This window comes from Telopea speciosissima, chromosome 2, assembly GCF_018873765.1.
Source record: "Telopea speciosissima isolate NSW1024214 ecotype Mountain lineage chromosome 2, Tspe_v1, whole genome shotgun sequence".
Taxonomy (NCBI): domain Eukaryota; kingdom Viridiplantae; phylum Streptophyta; class Magnoliopsida; order Proteales; family Proteaceae; genus Telopea; species Telopea speciosissima.
Genome location: NC_057917.1, coordinates 11,861,291 through 11,882,983, shown reverse-complemented (window position 1 = coordinate 11,882,983; position 21,693 = coordinate 11,861,291). Strand labels below are relative to the sequence as shown.

The 21,693-nt window shown below is 41.4% G+C and overlaps 1 protein-coding gene and 1 pseudogene across 1 annotated transcript; both read left to right on the top strand.

The window, feature by feature from the left end:
• The first annotated feature begins 12,379 nt into the window (after positions 1 to 12,379).
• Positions 12,380 to 13,549, top strand: LOC122650446 (annotated as a pseudogene).
• Positions 13,550 to 19,488: 5,939 nt separating this feature from the next.
• Positions 19,489 to 21,087, top strand: LOC122649985 (UDP-glycosyltransferase 73C3-like). Its single transcript, XM_043843265.1, has one exon. The coding sequence runs from the start codon at positions 19,528 to 19,530 to the stop codon at positions 21,052 to 21,054; it is 1,527 nt and encodes a 508-aa protein (XP_043699200.1). The 5' UTR covers positions 19,489 to 19,527; the 3' UTR covers positions 21,055 to 21,087.
• Positions 21,088 to 21,693: the final 606 nt, after the last annotated feature.

Sequence of the window (21,693 nt, the reverse complement as noted above, 5' to 3'; positions counted from 1 at the left end):
TCCACTCAAGAGTCCACCTAAACTCTATTGTGTTACCTTTAAGCCTAGACTTCGAGACCCCTCTTACCTCACCTAACTCGCTTTGTCACGCTTCTTTAGGCACCATTACTCTTACGGTGAGGTTTATCATACGTTGATCGACGATGAACCCTAATAAACGAATTCGCGAACTAATAGGTGAGTAGGGTTGGGATTTGACTTAAGTTGGGAGTGTTTAGCATTATGTTATGCTTGTATGTCATTTCTCATGTATACTCATTCTTACATTTTTATAACTATATTTGTGGAAATTACAAATACATGCGTTATGGATGTGACTTGTTAATATCTTCATCATGCTTATAATTGGTCTGTTATGCGTCGTGTTGTGCTGGTACCCTGTACAAGATGGTATGGGACCTCATGTTATACCCGCACCCCGGATCATAATTAATTATTATTTCTTCCCCGTGACGTGTGGTTATCACTGCCACGTGCTGGTGAGCTGTTCTCACTGGTAGTCAAACCCAGTTACAAATTATTGACCATGATACGGGCTTACCATTGACACACCATGGCAATGGAGAAGTAAGTTTTAGCCTTTGGCTTATTTATTTATCTTTTTCCTCGATGCCCTCGAAGTGCGGGTCAAGATTTAGATCGCCCGGGCTATTTTAGTTGAGTTGGGAATATTCTATTTGTGGGTCCCCCTTATTTAAGGGAGCGTGTGATGGGCTTATAATCCCATGGTGGATGGACCCATCCCCAAGTGGGTTCTTTTCTATTTGAAACCTATGGGCAGGCCCATTTAGTTAAGAGGCCCATTCAACTTGAGGGCCCATTTGACTCTATTTGACCCAAAGATGGGTTAACCCATTCCTGTACCTAAATAAGACCATGGGTCAACCCATTAAGCCCTCTTGACCCATTTAACTTAAACTACCCATTTGGCCTAATGACCCATTTATCTTGGATCCACCCATTTAACTTAAAGGACCCAAGCCCATTTTCTATAAATAAGACAAAGGGGGAGAAGCATTCATTTTCATTTCTTCTCCCATCTAACCTAAATCGTGGAGGAGAGAAAGAGGAGAGAAAGGAGAAAGAAGAAAGAAGAAAGAAGGAAAGAAGAAAGAAGGAAGGAGAAAAGGAGAAGGAGGAATGGAAAAGCTTGGTTGAAGGCTTGGAATCTCACCTTGTGGAGCCCTCTACGTGGAGCTTTTCTACATTGGGGAAGGTAAGCCATTGAAACCCACATCTCTTCATCTATTTTGAGTTTTGAGGTTTGGGAAATGGGAGAGATTCGACCTAGGGTTCTCTTGGAACCCAAGGAATCGATGGAACCTCTAAACCTAGACTATGGTGGAGTTATTTCACTCCATTACAAGCCCTAAGCCTAAGTAATCTCTTTCCATTTAGGAAATTTAAGGTTTCTACCCTATTATGTCCTAATTTAGGTTCTCTTTGTTTTTCCTCTTAAATCCATGGGATTACATGGACCTAATGAGGTCTTAGAACCCTAATGGACCTTGGAGGAAGCTTTCTTGAAGCCTCCCTACCTTTAAACCCCTTGGAAAATGAATCCCTAGCAAGAAACCACCCTGAAATTACCTTCCCGAGAAGGCCCCTGCGAAGGTCGGATTTACACTCGGTTTCAGTTTTCTGAAACCACATCTGCATCCGACCTTGACTAAAATTGTCCTGAGCCCCTGTGAAGGTCGGATTTACACTCGGTTTCAGTTTTCTGAAACCACATCTGCATCCGACCTTGACTAAAATTGTCCTGAGCCCCTGTGAAGGTCGGATTTACACTCGGTTTCAGTTTTCTGAAACCACATCTGCAACCGACCTTGACTGAAACTGTCCTGAACCCCTGGTTTCCTAGGATTTACACTCGGTTTCAGTTTTCTGAAACCACATCTGCAACCGACCTTGACTGAAACTGTCCTGAGCCCCTGGTTTCCTAGGATTTACATGTGGTTGCAGAATTTGGGCATGAAACCACTCCTGCAACCACTCTACTTCTGAAACCTTATACTTAAATGATTTATGGGAGACCTTTTGGGGATCCGTCCCTTTACTTAATTAACCCTATTTTCACTCTTTATTTAGGTTTAAAGTTTTCATCTTGTGACGTGTTACTTGATTTCGGCGACAACTCATAACATCGGGGCATAACCATATTGTGAGTGGGTTTGGTTGTTTGGGCTTGATATTATTATTGCATTGTATATTATGTCATCATTATAAATTATTAAGCATGCTTACGCATATTGCATACTTTTATATATGAATGTTATGATGTTAATTGGAGATGCTTTACTTTGATGGGTCTCGGTGCTTGCGGTGGGTGCGTGCAAAACCCTGGATAATATATATATTTATGAAGAAATTATGTTGAATGTCATGTTGAATCGATGCGCCGTGCCGTGCTGGTAACCGGGCACTAAACCAGATGAAAAGTTGATGCGCCCGGATTACCTCTCGGGACGATAGGACTTGCATGTAGCTGTGGCTAGGATTTTACACCCTTATGCTACGACCCTTACCAACAGGGGTTTAGGTGTTGGGTAATCGACACCGGATTCTCGTGGAGGTGGGAGAGGCCATCATGGTAGTATTGGTTATCGTGGGTCCGCCACGAGTGGTCTTGGAGGCTTCGATCGGCGTAGGTCCCAGGTGACAATTGAGGTTTCATTGTGGCGATAAGTTAAGTGACCCACAGTGTCTCCCGAGTTGTCACAGTAGCATATGCCATTGACTTAGTTGTGATGTTAGGTGAAAAAATTACTTAACATATGCATGCATCATTGGACTATGTGAATTGTGTGTTTGTGCATCCCCATCCCCTCACCGCTCGGTGGAGAGCTAACCCCTCGTGTACACAATTTTTAGATTATGATGCAGTGCGGAGGAGCCAAGTCGTGTTAGAGGAACATGGCAACGGGTGTCCTTGTGACAATTGTGCCTACGGGCGTGAGAATTCTAGGGACTTGTTCCCCTTTTGTTTATTTTAGGGCGTAGGCCCATGTATAAACATTTACTGTTATACCCTTGTTGATCATTATTAGATGGTAATGAAAAATGGATTAACTACAGTATTTATCATATAGGCTTTGATCATCTTGTAACTATTAATTTTATACGCTTCCGCAAAACTAGTGATCATTTGGAATGTAATATTTCCCTTTCCGCACTCTGATATTATATTGTTTTAATATTAGTTATGACTGTGCGTTGGGACACTGTGTCAGTGATCCTGGCAGCTTAGTAGGATGACAAGCGTCGTCCTAGTCACCCCTTATAATGTATTTTATCCCTTGTTGGGATGGGGGCGTGACAGAGTGGTATCAGAGCCATGATGCTCTGCACCGACCACAGTCTCGCGGACTCTTGATTTACTCTCCACAATTAGGTTCTAAACTAAAAATCTTCAAGAACATAAATGATGGTGTGCAGACATAGGAGAAGACTGATTGTGGTGAAACAAGAACTTAGAAGATAATAGGTAACATGGAACTTAGGACTTGAACCATAGGCTGTAAAGCTACAACTATATAATTGCTTGGTTGAGCCTTAAGTAGGTCATAAATGGGTAACTATATGTTATAATTCATAAACAATAATGAATCAATCATAACCAAGCACAATTATCAACAATGATTTAAATAAGAGAGAATTAAGCAAATACATAGAGATACATATAAGATTAATTATAAATATTCAATTATTCCAAATCTTCTTGGGAGGCAATCATATCCTTCCCATTTCAACATTCATGATTTCATCTATTCCAACAAAAACATATGACTCCATCCTACTCAATCAAAAGATACCAATCTAAACACTATAATTGTTCCAGATTCTCTGCTTCGGCATAACTGTGCCTTTCCCAACTCGAAATGTAAGATCTCATCTGTTCCAACTCAAAACATTTGATTCTATTCATCTCAGATTAAATATACAAGTCTATCATTTCAAAAAGTTCTCAGTTGTGCACCCTAAGACAAAAACTAGAAGAACTGATCCGAGATAACTTCAATTTGTTGAGAGAAAGCTGGGCTAGTCATTTGCACCACCGCCACCACCGCGACCAAGAAAGGTGTCAATGTCACCTACCCCTCTCTCGATACCCTCTAGGTGCCAAGTCTGGTTGGAGAGTTGCTTCGTGACCTCATCGAAGCCATCCACCACTCGTAGGTTCAGCTGCCTTATGGTCGTCAGAATGTCAATACCTCCCACTTGATTGAGGTATAGGGATTCCTTCTAAGTGAACAATAGGTCCTTGCTCCTCCAATGGACACGTTGATAACGCCGGCCAACTGTGCTGCAATGAAGGCTATAGGAACCCCCTTGACACATGAAACAACCCGATAATTCTGTATGCCTGGGTTCTCGGTGTCCAGATTTGTATAGAATGGCAAATGAGTTTTAGGTAGTATGGTTCAGGAAGGTTGAGAATGTTGGTCCACCCCAATGCCTCGAATCTCTGCCCCACCATGGAAGCTTTGAGATCATCCAACACTACATCCCGCCCTTCCACTATATTTTTGAAGCGGAAGTAGTCTTGGTAAAGCTCTTGGTCCTCTATCTTTTGAAACCATAGTGGATCTAGGACAGTTGGTGCAACTTATTCAACGCATGCACGCCATGTTCTTGGAGCCATTGATTATTTTAACCTGCAGCCAAAAGCCAAGATTGATAGCAAATTTGTACCTTGAATGCTAAGGCCTAAGTAGATGATCAATGTAAGGTTGTGAAGTTCAAAACCTAGCCCTTGATTTTCCTTTCAAAGCAAATTAAATTACAGCAGGATTCTTAGGCTAAAAAATTCTGATTTTATCCAATTGTGATCTAAGAAGTTGGGAAAAAGGGAAGGCATGGCCATTATGTGAATGACATGATAAATAATGAAGATTCATGGTCATAATATGCCTAGAAAGTAATGCTTTATGCAAAACAGTGAGTTCAAGCAAAATATGGACTTATTTGATCTTGAAACATGCTATAAACTTTAAAGAAAATTTTTAGATTTTGTGATTGGAAGTTTGAATCTTGAGAAACAAGTAAAGTTGGCTTGTGACCACTCAAAGGATGTAAACTAAGCCCTATCTAGTAAGACCGATTCATACATGGCAAAAGAGAAGAGGAAAATTCGAGTAGGTTTTGGTTTTTCCAAAATCCAACCTAAATCCTTGAGTTAGATGCCAAGATCGTATGCAAGCCCTTGTATAGGTTGCTTATGGTGAGAAAATGGTTAAGATTAGATTGTGAACAGTCTACTGAGCAAAAGAAAGCAAAACCCCCAAGTTTCCAAAACCTAAATTGTGTTTTGGGGTTTCTCCTTGAGAGAACTCGATGGGAGAGAGAAAGATCTTACCTGAATGCGATTGGATGTTGTTGAGGAGTAATTTGGAGCACTAAAATCCACCGAGGAGGGAAGTGAGAGCAAGAACGATCGCGGCTTTTGGTTCTTCAAATGTATTAGAGTTGTGTTTTGAAGGAGGGAAATAAACCTCTAAGTCGTGGGTTTTAAAATTTTAATTTTTGGGCCATGCGGTTTCATCCGTGGATTCAATTTTGTGAAACCGACTGAGAATCCATGAATTTCTAATAACAAAATTGGTTCTCGTGAAAGCTCGGATTTACCCGTGGTTGCAACTTATCAAACCACACCTAAAACCGCCCAAGCCATAAAGGGTTTTCTTGCCCTGTCTTGATGAACCAACCTATGTTAGGCTTTTATTACCTCTATTTGATGTTTCCCTCGCCCCTCTTGTGGCATATCTTACCCCGGTAACTTAAGCTTTATGCTTGACAAATAAAATTATAGAAGTGAAATGTCTACAAGATGTGGAAATTGTATTGTGACAAGAGCATATAAGGGAAATGAGACATGATAACCAGAGGAAGATGTTTGGAGTGAAGAAAAATGAATAAGATCAATGCACATGTAAAATCCGTGTGAAATCCCTAGTGCATGGACGTGAATAATGAGATCAATGTGAACAACATATACTTTTGGCTACTTTACATCCCAACGAATATGAAACAAGCAAGTTATTGGATGAAAATACCTCAACAAAAGACAAGAATTATTTATTTGAGGAAGAGAGGAAAGATTCTAAGGATTTTTATCAACGATCATGTATACAAGAGAATATGCTTGAAGATAAGACAATGTGATAATTTTCTATGAGATTTTATGGCATGTAAAAGGATTAGATTTGAACTTGAAGAGTTTCTTCAAAATATTGTGAATTGAGGACTTTACCACAACCAAAACCTGGGCATAATCCAAGTAAAATTCAACTAGACATGACAGCATAGTGATAATCTCTAAAATGCTTGCAAAGACTTGAAAGTTTATAAAAGATGCAATAATCAAACAAGGATTCAACAACTTAGTGCCATCGATCAAATAGGACTTGATTTACACCCAAAAACCCTAGTTCCAATCGGTTTGGCATGGATTTGGTGTACATGGTCATGGTATTACAAGCAAAGTCAAGACATGATCACAACTTGAAATGATTCATCCCAAATCTAAGAAAAGAGAAAGTAGGAATGAGAAGAAAGCCATATCTTGAACAACTGAGAGTTGAACCTTGAGATTACAAGAAAACCACCCAAGGGAAGCTTGAAAGGAAGTCCCTGTAGAGCTTTTTCTCCCTGCAGTTATGTCCTTTCTTTGGAGCCTAAAGTGAGTTTTAAAACTCGCGGCTCTGTTATGTTAAATTTCTGCACATGAACGAACGAGCGAATCCACTTATCGTGAATCCGCTTCGCGTAAAACTTGAAATTTTCATTATAAATCTGTGCGGATCAACGAACGGATCCACACTCATGCATCCGTCCGTAAATCCGTTTGACTTAAACCCTCTCGGCCATTGAGACTTTTGAGATTGGACAAATGAACGGATTCGCATTCCACATCCGCCCGTTAGTCCAATCTCCCTATTTTAGCGGAGGAGCCACGAACAGACCCAGAGTACTGACACCGCTCGTGAGTCCACCCAATTTCTTTTAGGATTTTTAGCTTGTTTTGGAGACCTTTGACTACACTTATATATGATGATTATGTGCCTATACCCTAGATCGGACACCCCGTTGTGTGACCCATTTGTGGGAACCACCTAAGTCTAGTCAATATCTTGAATTGAAAGAGGTTAGGACTTGTACCCGACTGGGCCAGCTAATAAGAACTAGCAGGCATTGGTAACCGTTGTGACTCCTCTCTTACATAAGAGGAGAAGAGTTACCTTTGAGGATGAAGACCTTCGATCCTATGAATTTAAGGACCCAAACCTTATGGGTAGGTACTAAGAAAGGAAAGTAATAGGCTGGTTTGGGCTGGTCTATGTGATTGAGCCATAAAGGTCACGTGTATTTGGAAGTCATTCATAACACCTCAAGCTAGTGACGACTCTATTTGAAGTTTACTTGGTCCATCCAAACCTTGTTTAGACTCATAGAGAAAGTCCTACACAGTGATTTGACTTTCCAAAAAAAAAAAAAAAAAAAAAGACTTAGTGAACCGTACCTGAGAACTTCTTGTTCTTGTGGATTGACCTAGATGACAGATATGTCCATAGGGATTTGAATGTAATTATTGAATCTATGCCTACATATTGGTGTGATAAATATATATAGATATCCCTTAGAACCATGGACTTGTGTGACTAGAGTGATTCTCTGGTACTACAAGTATGACTTACCTCGACCTTACTGTGAAACTAGCTGGAACCCTGACCTTGGTTGACCAAACCTTAGGGTAATGAAGAATGAATTTAATGACCGGATAGGTTAAATTATGGAGACTGCTTGAAGAGTTGACTTGGACAAAAGCTAGTAAAGGTTATTGGTTCTCGAAAGAGGACTGATGTGGACTCTTCCCTGTGGGGTAACTGTGTTGTAGGTTTAAAGGTTGTGAAAGCTGAGATTGAAGGATGTAACAAGACCTTCTCCAACGACAGATATGAATGGGATAATGGATCACCAAATGCGTCCCCTCCGTACTGGGAGTGAACAATAGGAGATTCCATCAATATTCCAAATCATTCTAAAGTTGGGTTAGGTAATGAGACAACCAGATGTGAAAGCCTTCAGAATGTGAACCCTATGTTGGGACATGGACAGGTTAAATCCTCTAACCCAAGAATGACCAGAGTAGTGAAGGCTAGAATGGTATCACCTGATCTGGAAGATTTAGGGAACTCTGTTCCTTGAAACTTAACTTAGTATTTGGAACCTTGCTTTTCTAGGGTTATTGTGAACCACACCCCTGTGGTAATGCGACCCTGTAAGGAAAAGAGAATTATGGAACCTGACTTACTGTGCCACGTAGGCACTGCCTCATCTTGACCCGACCTTTGACTTAGTTCAAGATGTGGGTGACTTGGGATGTTGTTATCCAACAGCCCTTCTCCTTTGAGACCCTAGCTGCCTCAAATTTCGGGGACGAAATTTCTTGTAAGGTGGGGAGGATGTTATACCCGCACCCCGGATCATAATTAATTATTATTTCTTCCCCGTGACGTGTGGTTATCACTGCCACGTGCTGGTGAGCTGTTCTCACTGGTAGTCAAACCCAGTTACAAATTATTGACCATGATACGGGCTTACCATTGACACACCATGGCAATGGAGAAGTAAGTTTTAGCCTTTGGCTTATTTATTTATCTTTTTCCTCGATGCCCTCGAAGTGCGGGTCAAGATTTAGATCGCCCGGGCTATTTTAGTTGAGTTGGGAATATTCTATTTGTGGGTCCCCCTTATTTAAGGGAGCGTGTGATGGGCTTATAATCCCATGGTGGATGGACCCATCCCCAAGTGGGTTCTTTTCTATTTGAAACCTATGGGCAGGCCCATTTAGTTAAGAGGCCCATTCAACTTGAGGGCCCATTTGACTCTATTTGACCCAAAGATGGGTTAACCCATTCCTGTACCCTAAATAAGACCATGGGTCAACCCATTAAGCCCTCTTGACCCATTTAACTTAAACTACCCATTTGGCCTAATGACCCATTTATCTTGGATCCACCCATTTAACTTAAAGGACCCAAGCCCATTTTCTATAAATAAGACAAAGGGGGGGGGGAGAAGCATTCATTTTCATTTCTTCTCCCATCTAACCTAAATCGTGGAGGAGAGAAAGAGGAGAGAAAGGAGAAAGAAGAAAGAAGAAAGAAGGAAAGAAGAAAGAAGGAAGGAGAAAAGGAGAAGGAGGAATGGAAAAGCTTGGTTGAAGGCTTGGAATCTCACCTTGTGGAGCCCTCTACGTGGAGCTTTTCTACATTGGGGAAGGTAAGCCATTGAAACCCACATCTCTTCATCTATTTTGAGTTTTGAGGTTTGGGAAATGGGAGAGATTCGACCTAGGGTTCTCTTGGAACCCAAGGAATCGATGGAACCTCTAAACCTAGACTATGGTGGAGTTATTTCACTCCATTACAAGCCCTAAGCCTAAGTAATCTCTTTCCATTTAGGAAATTTAAGGTTTCTACCCTATTATGTCCTAATTTAGGTTCTCTTTGTTTTTCCTCTTAAATCCATGGGATTACATGGACCTAATGAGGTCTTAGAACCCTAATGGACCTTGGAGGAAGCTTTCTTGAAGCCTCCCTACCTTTAAACCCCTTGGAAAATGAATCCCTAGCAAGAAACCACCCTGAAATTACCTTCCCGAGAAGGCCCCTGCGAAGGTCGGATTTACACTCGGTTTCAGTTTTCTGAAACCACATCTGCATCCGACCTTGACTAAAATTGTCCTGAGCCCCTGTGAAGGTCGGATTTACACTCGGTTTCAGTTTTCTGAAACCACATCTGCATCCGACCTTGACTAAAATTGTCCTGAGCCCCTGTGAAGGTCGGATTTACACTCGGTTTCAGTTTTCTGAAACCACATCTGCAACCGACCTTGATTGAAACTGTCCTGAACCCCTGGTTTCCTAGGATTTACACTCGGTTTCAGTTTTCTGAAACCACATCTGCAACCGACCTTGACTGAAACTGTCCTGAGCCCCTGGTTTCCTAGGATTTACATGTGGTTGCAGAATTTGGGCATGAAACCACTCCTGCAACCACTCTACTTCTGAAACCTTATACTTAAATGATTTATGGGAGACCTTTTGGGGATCCGTCCCTTTACTTAATTAACCCTATTTTCACTCTTTATTTAGGTTTAAAGTTTTCATCTTGTGACGTGTTACTTGATTTCGGCGACAACTCATAACATCGGGGCATAACACATATTGTGAGTGGGTTTGGTTGTTTGGGCTTGATATTATTATTGCATTGTATATTATGTCATCATTATAAATTATTAAGCATGCTTACGCATATTGCATACTTTTATATATGAATGTTATGATGTTAATTGGAGATGCTTTACTTTGATGGGTCTCGGTGCCGGTGGGTGCCGGTGCCGAAACCCCGGATAATATATATATTTATGAAGAAATTATGTTGAATGTCATGTTGAACTGTATGCGCCGTGCCGTGCTGGTAACCGGGCACTAAACCAGATGAAAAGTTGATGCGCCCGGATTACCTCTCGGGACGATAGGACTTGCATGTAGTTGTGGCTAGGATTTTACACCCTTATGCTACGACCCTTACCAACAGGGGTTTAGGTGTTGGGTAATCAGTACACCGGATTCTGTGGAGGTGGGAGAGGCCAGTCATGGTAGTATTGGTTATCAGGGGTCTGCCACTGAGTGGTCTTGGAGGCTTCGATCGGCGTAGGTCCCAGGTGACAATTGAGGTTTCATTGTGGCGATAAGTTAAGTGACCCACAGTGTCTCCCGAGTTGTCACAGTAGCATATGCCATTGACTTAGTTGTGATGTTAGGTGAAAAAATTACTTAACATATGCATGCATCATTGGACTATGTGAATTGTGTGTTTGTGCATCCCCATCCCCTCACTGGCTCAGTGGAGAGCTAACCCCCTCGTGTACACAATTTTTAGATTATGATGCAGGTACGGAGGAGCCGGAAGCTGTGTTAGAGGAACATGGCAACGGGTGTCCTTGTGACAATTGTGCCTACGGGCCGTGAGAATTCTAGGGACTTGTTCCCCTTTTGTTTATTTTAGGGCGTAGGCCCATGTATAAACATTTACTGTTATACCCTTGTTGATCATTATTAGATGGTAATGAAAAATGGATTAACTACAGTATTTATCATATAGGCTTTGATCATCTTGTAACTATTAATTTTATACGCTTCCGCAAAACTAGTGATCATTTGGAATGTAATATTTCCCTTTCCGCACTCTGATATTATATTGTTTTAATATTAGTTATGACTGTGCGTTGGGACACTGTGTCAGTGATCCTGGCAGCTTAGTAGGATGACAAGCGTCGTCCTAGTCACCCCTTATAATGTATTTTATCCCTTGTTGGGATGGGGGCGTGACACCTCATGTGCCGGAAAACCTCTAGACATGATAGTTCATATAGAATGGTTAGGATTTTCGATCCCCCTGCTACGACCCTTACCAACAGGGGTTTAGGTGTTGGATAACCAAGGCTACCTGTGGTGCCTGAGGAGTGATACGAGGCCAGGTCAGGTGAGATCATTGGTTATCGGGGTTTGCCTCTAGGTGACAAGTGGCTTCTACCGGCGCGAGCTCCCTTGTAACAATTGAGGTTTCATCGACGGTGATAAGATAAGTGATCCGTGATGTTTCCCGAGTTGTTGCAGTAGCAAGTACCTAGTGACTTAGATATGCTTACTAGGTGGATAACTGGTTAATAATTCATGCATCATGGATTATATGTTATTTCTTGTATGTTCCCCATCCCCTTACTGGGCTCAGTGGAGCTTACCCCTCTTTGCGCAACCTTTTTAGATGTATTGCAGGTGATGCTTTAGTGGAAATCTCTGTGGCTCTTTCTCTTGGATATGTTTTACTCGGTGTTGCTGACGTGCGGTCGGTGACTTATATCTATGATGTTAATGACTGTGCCAATGGGGCACTTGGATCGAGACACTTATTTCTTTATTCGTTTTAAGTTTCATCATTTGTATGGTATAAACTTTCTAATAATTACTGTTGTTCTTAGTTTTATTTAACCTCTTGAGAAAGAATGTAATATATTATTTATCTATCACATAGACTGTTGAACGCTTTTATTATTGTAAACGCTTCTTTTCTTTTGCATCTACATTTACTTTTATTGTAAATGTATTTTTTCCTGTACTCTGATGTACATATGAGTTGTATTGAGTTGACTGTGATTCAAGCCACTGCATCGAGATCCTGGCGGTGTGGGGTGACACGTGTCATCCTAATTATACCCATTTTATTGTATTTTATCCCTTTGTGGGATGGGGGTGTAACAATAAACTTCTTCAATCCTGCAAGCATGCTTCAACCAGCCTTAGCTCAAGAAATGGAACCATACCCAAGTTGCTTGATCTCCGACACGGGTCTTCCATGGACTTCTCATATTGCTCTTAAGTTTGGAATTCCAAGGTTTTTCTTTAATGGTATGTCTTGCTTTACTCTCTTGTGCGACCAAAACTTACTTAGTTACAAGCCACATGAAAGCATCGAATCCAATTCGGAGATCTTCGTTGTTCCAGGCATGCCTCATCGAATCGAGCTAACAAAGGCCCAGTTATCGGGAAATGTTCGTGACGATGAACCCTCTTTCAAAGAACTCAGAAAACAAGTTAGAGAATCTGAGTGAACATCGGATGGTATTGTGATCAATAGTTTTTACGAATTGGAAACTAGTTATGTGGATGAGTACCAGAAGCTTATGGGGAAGAAAGCTTGGTGTGTTGGCCCTGTTTCACTATACAACAAGGAAGCCTCAGATAAGGCTGAGAGAGGTAATAAAGCAGCCATTGATGAGGATCAATGCTTGGTGTGGTTGGATTCGAGAGAAGCAGAGTCTGTCGTTTACGTTTGTCTTGGAAGCCTATGTCCCTTGGCTACTTCACAATTGATAGAGATTGGGTTGACTTTGGAGAGATCGAATCGCCCATTCGTGTGGGTGATCAGACAAGGAAACAACAATAGTAAACAATCAGAAGAGTTGGAGAGATTGAAACAGAGGACCAAAGGAAGAGGGCTTTTGATTCGGGGTTGGGCGCCACAAGTGTTGATCTTGTCACACAGGGCAGTGGGATTGTTCATAACACATTGCGGGTGGAATTCGACACTGGAAGGGGTGAGCACAGGTGTGCCTATGATAACATGGCCCATGTTTGCAGATCAATTCTATAACGAGAAACTGATTGTGCAGATTTTGGGGATTGGAGTAAGGGTTGGTGTGGATGTATCTTGTCAGATTGAGAAAGGTGAAAAGCTTGTGGTGTATGTGAAGAGAAAAGAGATAGAGAAAGCAATTGGGTTGTTAATAGATGGTGGAGAAGAAGGAGAAGTGATAAGAAAGAAAGCGAGAGAGGCTGGGGAGAGAGCAAACAGAGCAGTTGAAGAAGGGGGTTCTTTTTAGCTCAACATCTCACTCTTTATTCAAGATATCAAACATCAGGTTGCAGAGAAACATTCAGAAAGAATACTGGTTAAAGCTGATGATGTTATTGGAGAATAATAACTGAAAGCCTTGTACTGCCTTACCCAAAAAAAACAAAAAAAAAAGCCCAGTACTAGTTGCAGTTGCAGTACTTTGTGCATACACCACTAAGAAGAGGGCTGACTTGGGTACCACTGTAATGTTCGTATGCATTGGGTAGCCTTGAGCTCGTACCGGTGGATGAAACATCTTTCACGTGTCGAGTTCTTAAGCCCGAATTATAGATTAAATAATTTTATTTTTTTTTAATATATTATTTTCATAAATCTTAATCAACTTTTAAGAGAAGCAACAAAACTCTCTCTACCAATCTTTTTATTTTATTTTATTTTTGGTAAGGTTTTTGTTTTTATTTGGGTAAGAACTCTTTGTAGTCTCACCTTCTCTATAAAGTAAGGACATTATATATTGGGATGACATCATGGTAGATAATTTAACGTTAATGACCCTTCTTTTTCTCACATCTTGTCGATCTTGTCGGGCGGCTCGGGCCCATTGATAGCAAACCCGGAATGGTAAAAAAACGGAGACTTACGATATAGATTTTAAACGGAACAAAACATAGAATGGTACGGTAAAAAAACAGTCAAAAAGCGGAGAATGGTAAACGAACTTGATACGGGTAAATATTACCCACCTATGGCTATCAAGACTGCTATTTTCATGGTCAGTTCTTCACAATCGTTGCACCCAGGACAAGGCTTACATTGTACAGTTCATTCTACCACACAAAGATTGATAATTTAGTATCTGTCTATGGCCTCATTTTGGATCAAGTTGCTGTTTTATCTGTTATCCATTAGTTGTTAGCGTGGAGAGTGGAGAAAGGAGAAAGGAGAGAGAAGAGAGTGGTTTTGAGGAAATAGTGGAGAGAGGAGAGAGAGAGTCACTGGTTCATAGGGAACCAGCACTCCGGTTGTCTTTCAAAAGCTAACCGTCGAATACAGCTTTGACATGTGTTGAGCATCCCTAAGGAGAACCTCACGAACCGTATGGTCAAGAACCTTAGAGGAAAAAAATTCAAGCTTTTAAGACATCAATGGCCAACACTTAGCAACTAACGGGAATGCTCTAACAGAGTGGGGCTGAGTGTAACAAGTACCCTAAATTTAGGGGTCCGAATGTATATTTTAAAAACACAAGGGGTTATATTGTATTTAAGGCAAACCTTAGGGGGTTGCTATGTAATTTTCCCTATTTAAATATATTTTTTATTTGTTGGGTAAGAAATAACATTGTTACCACCTTATCAGCCCAAAGAAACTTTTTTTTTTTTGAGGTTTGACGAAAGTATAATTTTATCCCCCAGTTTTGGATAATTCTACATATCACCCTGATACACCTATTCCGTCAGTTCATGATTAACAATGTTAAATCCAAAGGGTAAAGTTACAAAAATGCACCTTCAAGAAAAAAAAAAAAAAAACCTGCAGCTCATCTTTCCCAAATCACTTAGGGTTTGAAAAAGGGAAAGATCAGTTGCTAGGTATCTTCTAAGGCAGGAAGCAGAAGAGGGTTTTACCTGTCAAGAGCACTCTCTCAAAGTGGACATCGATTGAGCCTACATGTGTTTTCTGTGGTGCTCATGATAAATCCCACTGGCACCTCTTTCTATCTTGTGAATGGACTAAGTGTATCTGGGCCTGCGGACCCCTCAGACTCAGAACTGAGCACCGAAGAAGTTCTTGTTTGGCACAGCTTTGTGCCACCATCCTCCAATCCAAGACCTTTGATAAATCGACCACCAGTTGATTTTTTTCAATTTTTTTTATTACCTGCTACTTCATTTGGAATGTAAGAAATAAAGTAATCCATAAGGTGGAAGCACCCAACCCCATCCCTGTACTCAAACTTGTTACCAAATGGATTCATGATCTTGAGTTAAAACCACCACTTGTGCACAACCACCCTCTTGAAAATAGTGTGCATATAGATCTTGAATTTGACACAACTAACACCAACCATACAATGAACTCACCTATTTTGTGCTGTGCAAGTCTTTTTGAACCAAATGTAGGCCTAATAGGTTGGGCTTACTGCATTTTGCTAGACAACCAGAGTGTTTTAACATCTACAGGGTTTGCACCTTCAACTGATGACATGCAGGCTGAACTAACTGGGATCTTACAAGGATGGACGCATGCTGCAAAGGATGAAATCCAACTTAAGGAGATTTGGATCACTAACCGGAGTTTATATGATCTTTTGACTGCCAAGCAAAACATACCCATTCCGTGGCACCTTATACCCACCTTTTTTGAACTAGCAGAACAAACCTCAAAGGGTATAAATGTACAGTTTAAACATAAGAATAACATATGGACTAGTAGACTACGCTCCCTTGCCTCTTTCTCTATAACAAACAGGAATGTAATGCCCCATTTCCTATATGATGTAAATATGTTTTTTTCTATCTAATGATAATATAAGTATGTTTCTATAAAAAATAATAATAATAATAAAAAGATAGAAATCTCTTTAAACTATACATTGATTGCTAATGATATACTACCAAATGCACCCACGATCCCAAACTCTAAACTCAGAAGATGAGAGACCCGAAACCCTAATCATTTCAATATTACAGATCCACAAATGGGCATCCGTAGAAACCCACTAGCGAATTTGATCCATTAGATGCTGAAATACTTCATTTGAAAACCAATCAATGAGAAGCAAACTCTCTGAGAATTTATCTCTAAAAGAGTTCAAGAATAAAAGAGGGGAAAGAGCAAACAGAACCAACGAGAAGGTCACGAGAGGGGACGAGAATGGCTCATCATATCATCTTTGAACGATGACTGTCTCAGATGGCTTGATTTCATGGAGCCCAAATCGGTTCTCTACGTTTGTTTTGGGACTTCCCCTTGCTTTCCTGCCGCTCAATTGGGTGAGATTAAGTGGGTCTTGAAGCATCAAGGCATTCCTTCTTCTGGGTCCTCAGAGGAAAAGAGAACCAGGGGCGATGGCTTCCAACAGGGGTTAAAGAGAAAGAATGGAAAATAAGAAAGAAATGGGATTTTCTCCTCAAACCTTTGATCTGTTTCATTAAGGTTTGATCTGTTTCATTAAATCATTATGCATCTAACCCATACTTGTATCACTGCCATTTCTGATTCCATTCACTCCCAACTTTAGTTTGCAGAGTTTCAGTTACTTTGTTCCTCACCCCTCGCTCCAACCCTCATTCTTCTTCTTCTTCTTCTTCTTCAATAATTCAAGCAATAAAGCAGTAGTGATACTGCACTTTGGCTTCCTCCCTCTCTAGTTTCTCCCCTTGTACAGTTGTATGTACTGCATATTATATATCCTCTCCTTATTCTCTTTCTAGGGGGGACTCGGGAATCATAATAACATCTGTAAACTAATGTTAATGGCGCCGCGTCCCATTTCCACAATCAGCCTCCTCTTTTTGGTCCTCCTTCTCCTCCTCTCTTCTCTCTCTTCATCCCCACTCGTTGTCGCAGATGATTATCTGCAGACCGAGTGCTTCAATGTTCTATCTTCAGATTTCTTAGCTTCTGTCATATCCACAATTGACGTAGTGCGCAAGATCACCTCTCTAGTTTCCAAGTTCGCCAATGCCTTGCACGATTTTCGTCTTTCCACTGCCGTCAACGATTGTGAGGATTTGCTAGATTTCTCTGCCGATGAGTTGAGTTGGACCCTCTGTGCATCACAGAATCCCTCTGGTAATTTACATTCTTAGCACAAAGTGTTCTTGAGCTGTTATTGATTCTCTAAGACAACGTTTTGTTTGTGACGATGGGGAAAGAAAAGGAAAAGAAATTGCAGAGAAAGGGAGAAACCAAGAAAGCTATAATACAGATTTGCGACTCGAGGCTACCCCAATCGATTTGGGGAAGATGAGTTGTAGTTTTTTTTATTTTTTCTTGAAGGGGCATTTTTGTAACTTTACCTCTTGATTTTAACATTGATAGTCATGAACTGACGGAATGGGTGTATTTATTAACGTTTGTAAACCTCAAGGGGTACGCAAAATTATCCAAAACTGGAGGGTAAAATTATAGTTTCATTAAACCTCAAGGGTGGTATGTGTAAATTACCTTCTTTTTTTTTATGAAAATAAAGTTTATTAAGGAAAACTAAAGGACAGGGTACATTTGATTTTGGTTAGTCATACTATTCCTGTACATCAGAAACTTGATACCAGGTCTCAGTTTCTTCAGCTAAAACAAAAAACATATTTATAAGGTTCCAAGGTATAGGTGAGTTTGTTGAAAAGATTAGTATGTCAAAAAGAGATTTGTTGCATAGCCAAATCTGTTTGATGCTGATGTTTTCTTCCCTTGCTTTTCTCCAACCTTGCCAAATGCCAAAAAACTCCGCTTCCTTTACATCTTTTGTGGTGAGGCTACCTGCATTATTTAGGATTCCCTGGCCATCTATCAAAATATTAAATGTCCACTTTGCTAAATTAAGATCTGGTTCATAAACTCCTGCGACCAGTAAACCAAATGCATGCATTCCAACATTAGCAGAGATAGGGGTAAGTTCAATGCAAGATGTATTATGAGGAGTGGCCATCATGGGTGGGTTCATTGATGGGGGAGTGACATTCAGATCCGATGACCATTTTAATACATTCTTAATAACCCACAGTGGGTCAGTCTTAGAGGCACACATAATAACTTTGTTGCTTACATTCCAAATAAAATAACAAGATAAAGTAGAGAAAAACCAGGTTAAGGATTGTCTATCAATAGCAAAGGTGCCAAGCAGTGATGCAACAAGATTGATGAAAGATGGGCCAGAGAAATGCTCAGTTCTCAGTCCAAGAGGACTAAAAGCCTAGATGCGCTTAGTCCAGTCACATGATAAGAAAAGATGCCAAATTGATTCATCACAAGAGACATAGAAAGAGTTAGGATCTACCATTGTAGTAACTAGGGCTGCAACAGTCGAGTTGGGTCGGGCTTTTTAAAAACCCAGCCCAACCTTGAGTCCCCTTAGCTAGGCCCAGGCCCCGCCTTGCCTGGCCCTAACTCAGGGCTAGAAAAGTCCAATTACTTTAACCCGCCTTTAGAGCCGAGCCGGGCTGACCTTGAAGAGATGTAGGGGTTGGGCCAGGCTAGGGAGAAGAAGATAACATCGGTCTGGGTTGGGCTGAGCCCAACCTGGCCTTGACTCTTACTCAAGGCTAGAAATTCCCAGCTCTAACCCGCCTTCAGAGCCAGGTTGGGCTGACCCTAAAGAGATGTAGTGGTTCGGCAAGCTAGGGAGAAGAAGAAGAAGAAGAAGATAACGTTGGGTTGGGCTTGGCCGAGCCCAACCTGGCCTTGACTCTAACTCAAGTCTAGAAATTTCCAGCTCTGACCCGCCTTCAGGGCCAGGCCTTGTTCGAACTCTGGACGAACTCCAACCATCAGGGCCAAACTTGCATCCCTAGACTAATAACATTGTTACTACCTATTCATCCCAAAAAAAAAAAAAACACTGTTACTACCTTACAAGTAATTGTTACAAGGAGTAAGAAAAAAACAGGGTTTTGTTTAGATATGGCTACCGCTTTAGAGCAAATTACAACCTTGTCATGAGACAAACATAGGTGGGTGCTGTATGGGAAACTTTCTAGTGTGAGTCAACAGAGAAATGGTCCGAATTGGTGGCTGAAGGAAAGAGCTGGGAGCCTGAGGAGTTAAAGATTGTCTTGAATTGGTGATACTATGGGGATCAAGATTCATGAGGATTAATGCCGATCAGTCACGGAATTTCAAAGTTAGATGTGAGCGCTTACGTCACTAATATCAGTGCTCGGTGCATCGTCGTGGACCAGTTAGCCACAGCCCACAGACCAGCTTGGCTGATTTATAAACCATATGCTTGGTTTCCCACCAACCACCACCACCATATTTACTCCCATTACCAAAATCTGAAACTGCTTTCAATTCTTGCGAGGACTGTGTGTAGTCTTGCCAATATTGTCCACCAAACTTGAATCCCTTCCTCGTTTCTCCTTCAGATTTTCAACTCCCATGTCTTCTTCCACTGATCACCATGAGCTTCACTTCATTCTGATTCCTTTAATGGCCCAAGGCCACATGATACCCATGACTGACATAGCCAGATTGCTAGCCCAGCAAGGCGTCACCATCACCATCGTCACTACCCCAGTTAACGCTTTCCGATTCAAGCCCATCATCGATCGAGCAGCGGAATCCGGCCTCCGAATTCAACTTCTCCAACTTCGTTTCCCATCTATAGAAGCCGGGCTACCAGAGGGGTGTGAGAACCTCGATCATATCTCCTCACCTGAAATGAAGATTAATTTCTACAACGCAACAAGCATGCTCCAACCAGCCTTAGAACATTCTCTTCAAGAAATTGAGCCACGCCCAAGCTGCATAATCTCAGACATGACTTTCCCATGGACATCTCATACGGCTCTTAAGTTTGGGATTCCAAGGATTTTCTTCAATGGCATGTCATGCTTCACTCTCTTGTGCAACCAAAACTTACTCTGTTACAAGCCACATGACAGAGTCGAATCCGATTCGGAGCTCTTTCTGGTTCCAGGCATGCCTCATCGAATCGAGCTAACAAAGACTCAGCTACTGGGAGTTGTTCGACTAGATAAATCAGACGACTTACAAGAATTTCGAAAACAAATGAGAGAGTCTGAGCGAACATCGGATGGTGTGTTGATCAATAGTTTCTACGAATTGGAAACTTGTTATGTGGATGAGTACCAGAAGCTTATGGGGAAGAAAGCTTGGTGTGTTGGCCCTGTTTCACTATACAACAAGGAAGCCTCAGATAAGGCTGAGAGAGGTAATAAAGCAGCCATTGATGAGGACAAATGCTTGGAATGGTTGGATTCGAGAGAGACGGGGTCTGTAGTTTACGTTTGTCTTGGAAGCCTATGTCCCTTGGTTCCTTCACAATTGATAGAGATTGGGTTGGCCTTGGAGAGATCGAACCACCCATTCATATGGGTGATCAGACAAGGCAACAATAGTAAACAATCAGAAGAGTTGGGGAGATGGTTATCAGAAGAAAGATTTGAAGAGAAGACCAAAGGAAGAGGGCTTTTGATTCGGGGCTGGGCGCCACAAGTATTGATCTTGTCGCACAGGGCGGTGGCAATGTTCATAACACATTGTGGGTGGAATTCAACACTGGAAGGGGTGAGTGCAGGTGTGCCTATGATAACATGGCCCATGTTTGCAGATCAATTCTATAACGAGAAGTTGATTGTGCAGGTTTTGGGGATTGGAGTAAGGGTTGGTGTGGACATCGCTTGTCCTATGACACAGGGTGAAAAGCTTGGGGTGTATGTGAAGGGAGAAGAGGTTGAGAAGGCTATAGGGTTGTTAATGGATGGTGGAGAGGAAGGAGAAGTGACAAAGAAGAAAGCGAGAGAGCTTGGGGAGATGGCAAGGAGAGCAGTTGAAGAAGGGGGTTCTTCTCATCTCAACATCTCACTTTTTATTCAAGATATCAAGCATCAGGTCGTAAAGAAACATTCAGAAATAATCAAGGAGAGGAGTGATTTAATTTGAAGTGAAATCAAAGAGAGTTATTTTTATTAAATTTTATTTAAGATGATTTATTTTTATGGGCCGATGTTCTCTGTCCAGACTCCAGAGCACAGGGGACAGAGGCTGAGCCCAGACCCAGAGCGGGATGGGTGCATTAATTCTGTAATTCAAGGGGGGCGGGGCGGATCATTTTGCCCACCCCCATGTGTCTGTGCACATCCTGCTCCCAGATAACATTTTCCCTAGTTTATAATTCTAGTATGTTTTATGTAATGATAATTAATCATGGACGGACTTTCCCTTCATCCATATTAAATGGGATTCCATTCACCGTGTGATGGGTGAGGGTGGGAAAGGATATCGGGAGGATCTTTTGAAACATACCAAAACCTTGGGGGGGGTTGTGAACCCTAGGATGGTGGGTGACAGTCCTCTATGGGTGGAGGGAAACATAGGCTGCATTGGATAACTGTTTTTATAATGAACATTCGTTATTGACCAGACACATTCTTTGGCATTTCTAGTCTAGAACAGCATTGTATACAGATATAGCCGGTAGGGCGGCACATCCATTCCAAAACGTTTTCGAAACAATAATAGAACAGAAATGTCGTTTGGTAAAACTTCTTGTTCTAATTCTTTGTTTGGTGAAGGGTTGCT

Coding starts and splice junctions, on each gene's coding strand:
- LOC122649985 (XM_043843265.1), top strand. CDS start 19,528: ATGTCTTCTTCCACTGATCACCATGAGCTTCACTTCATTCTGATTCCT.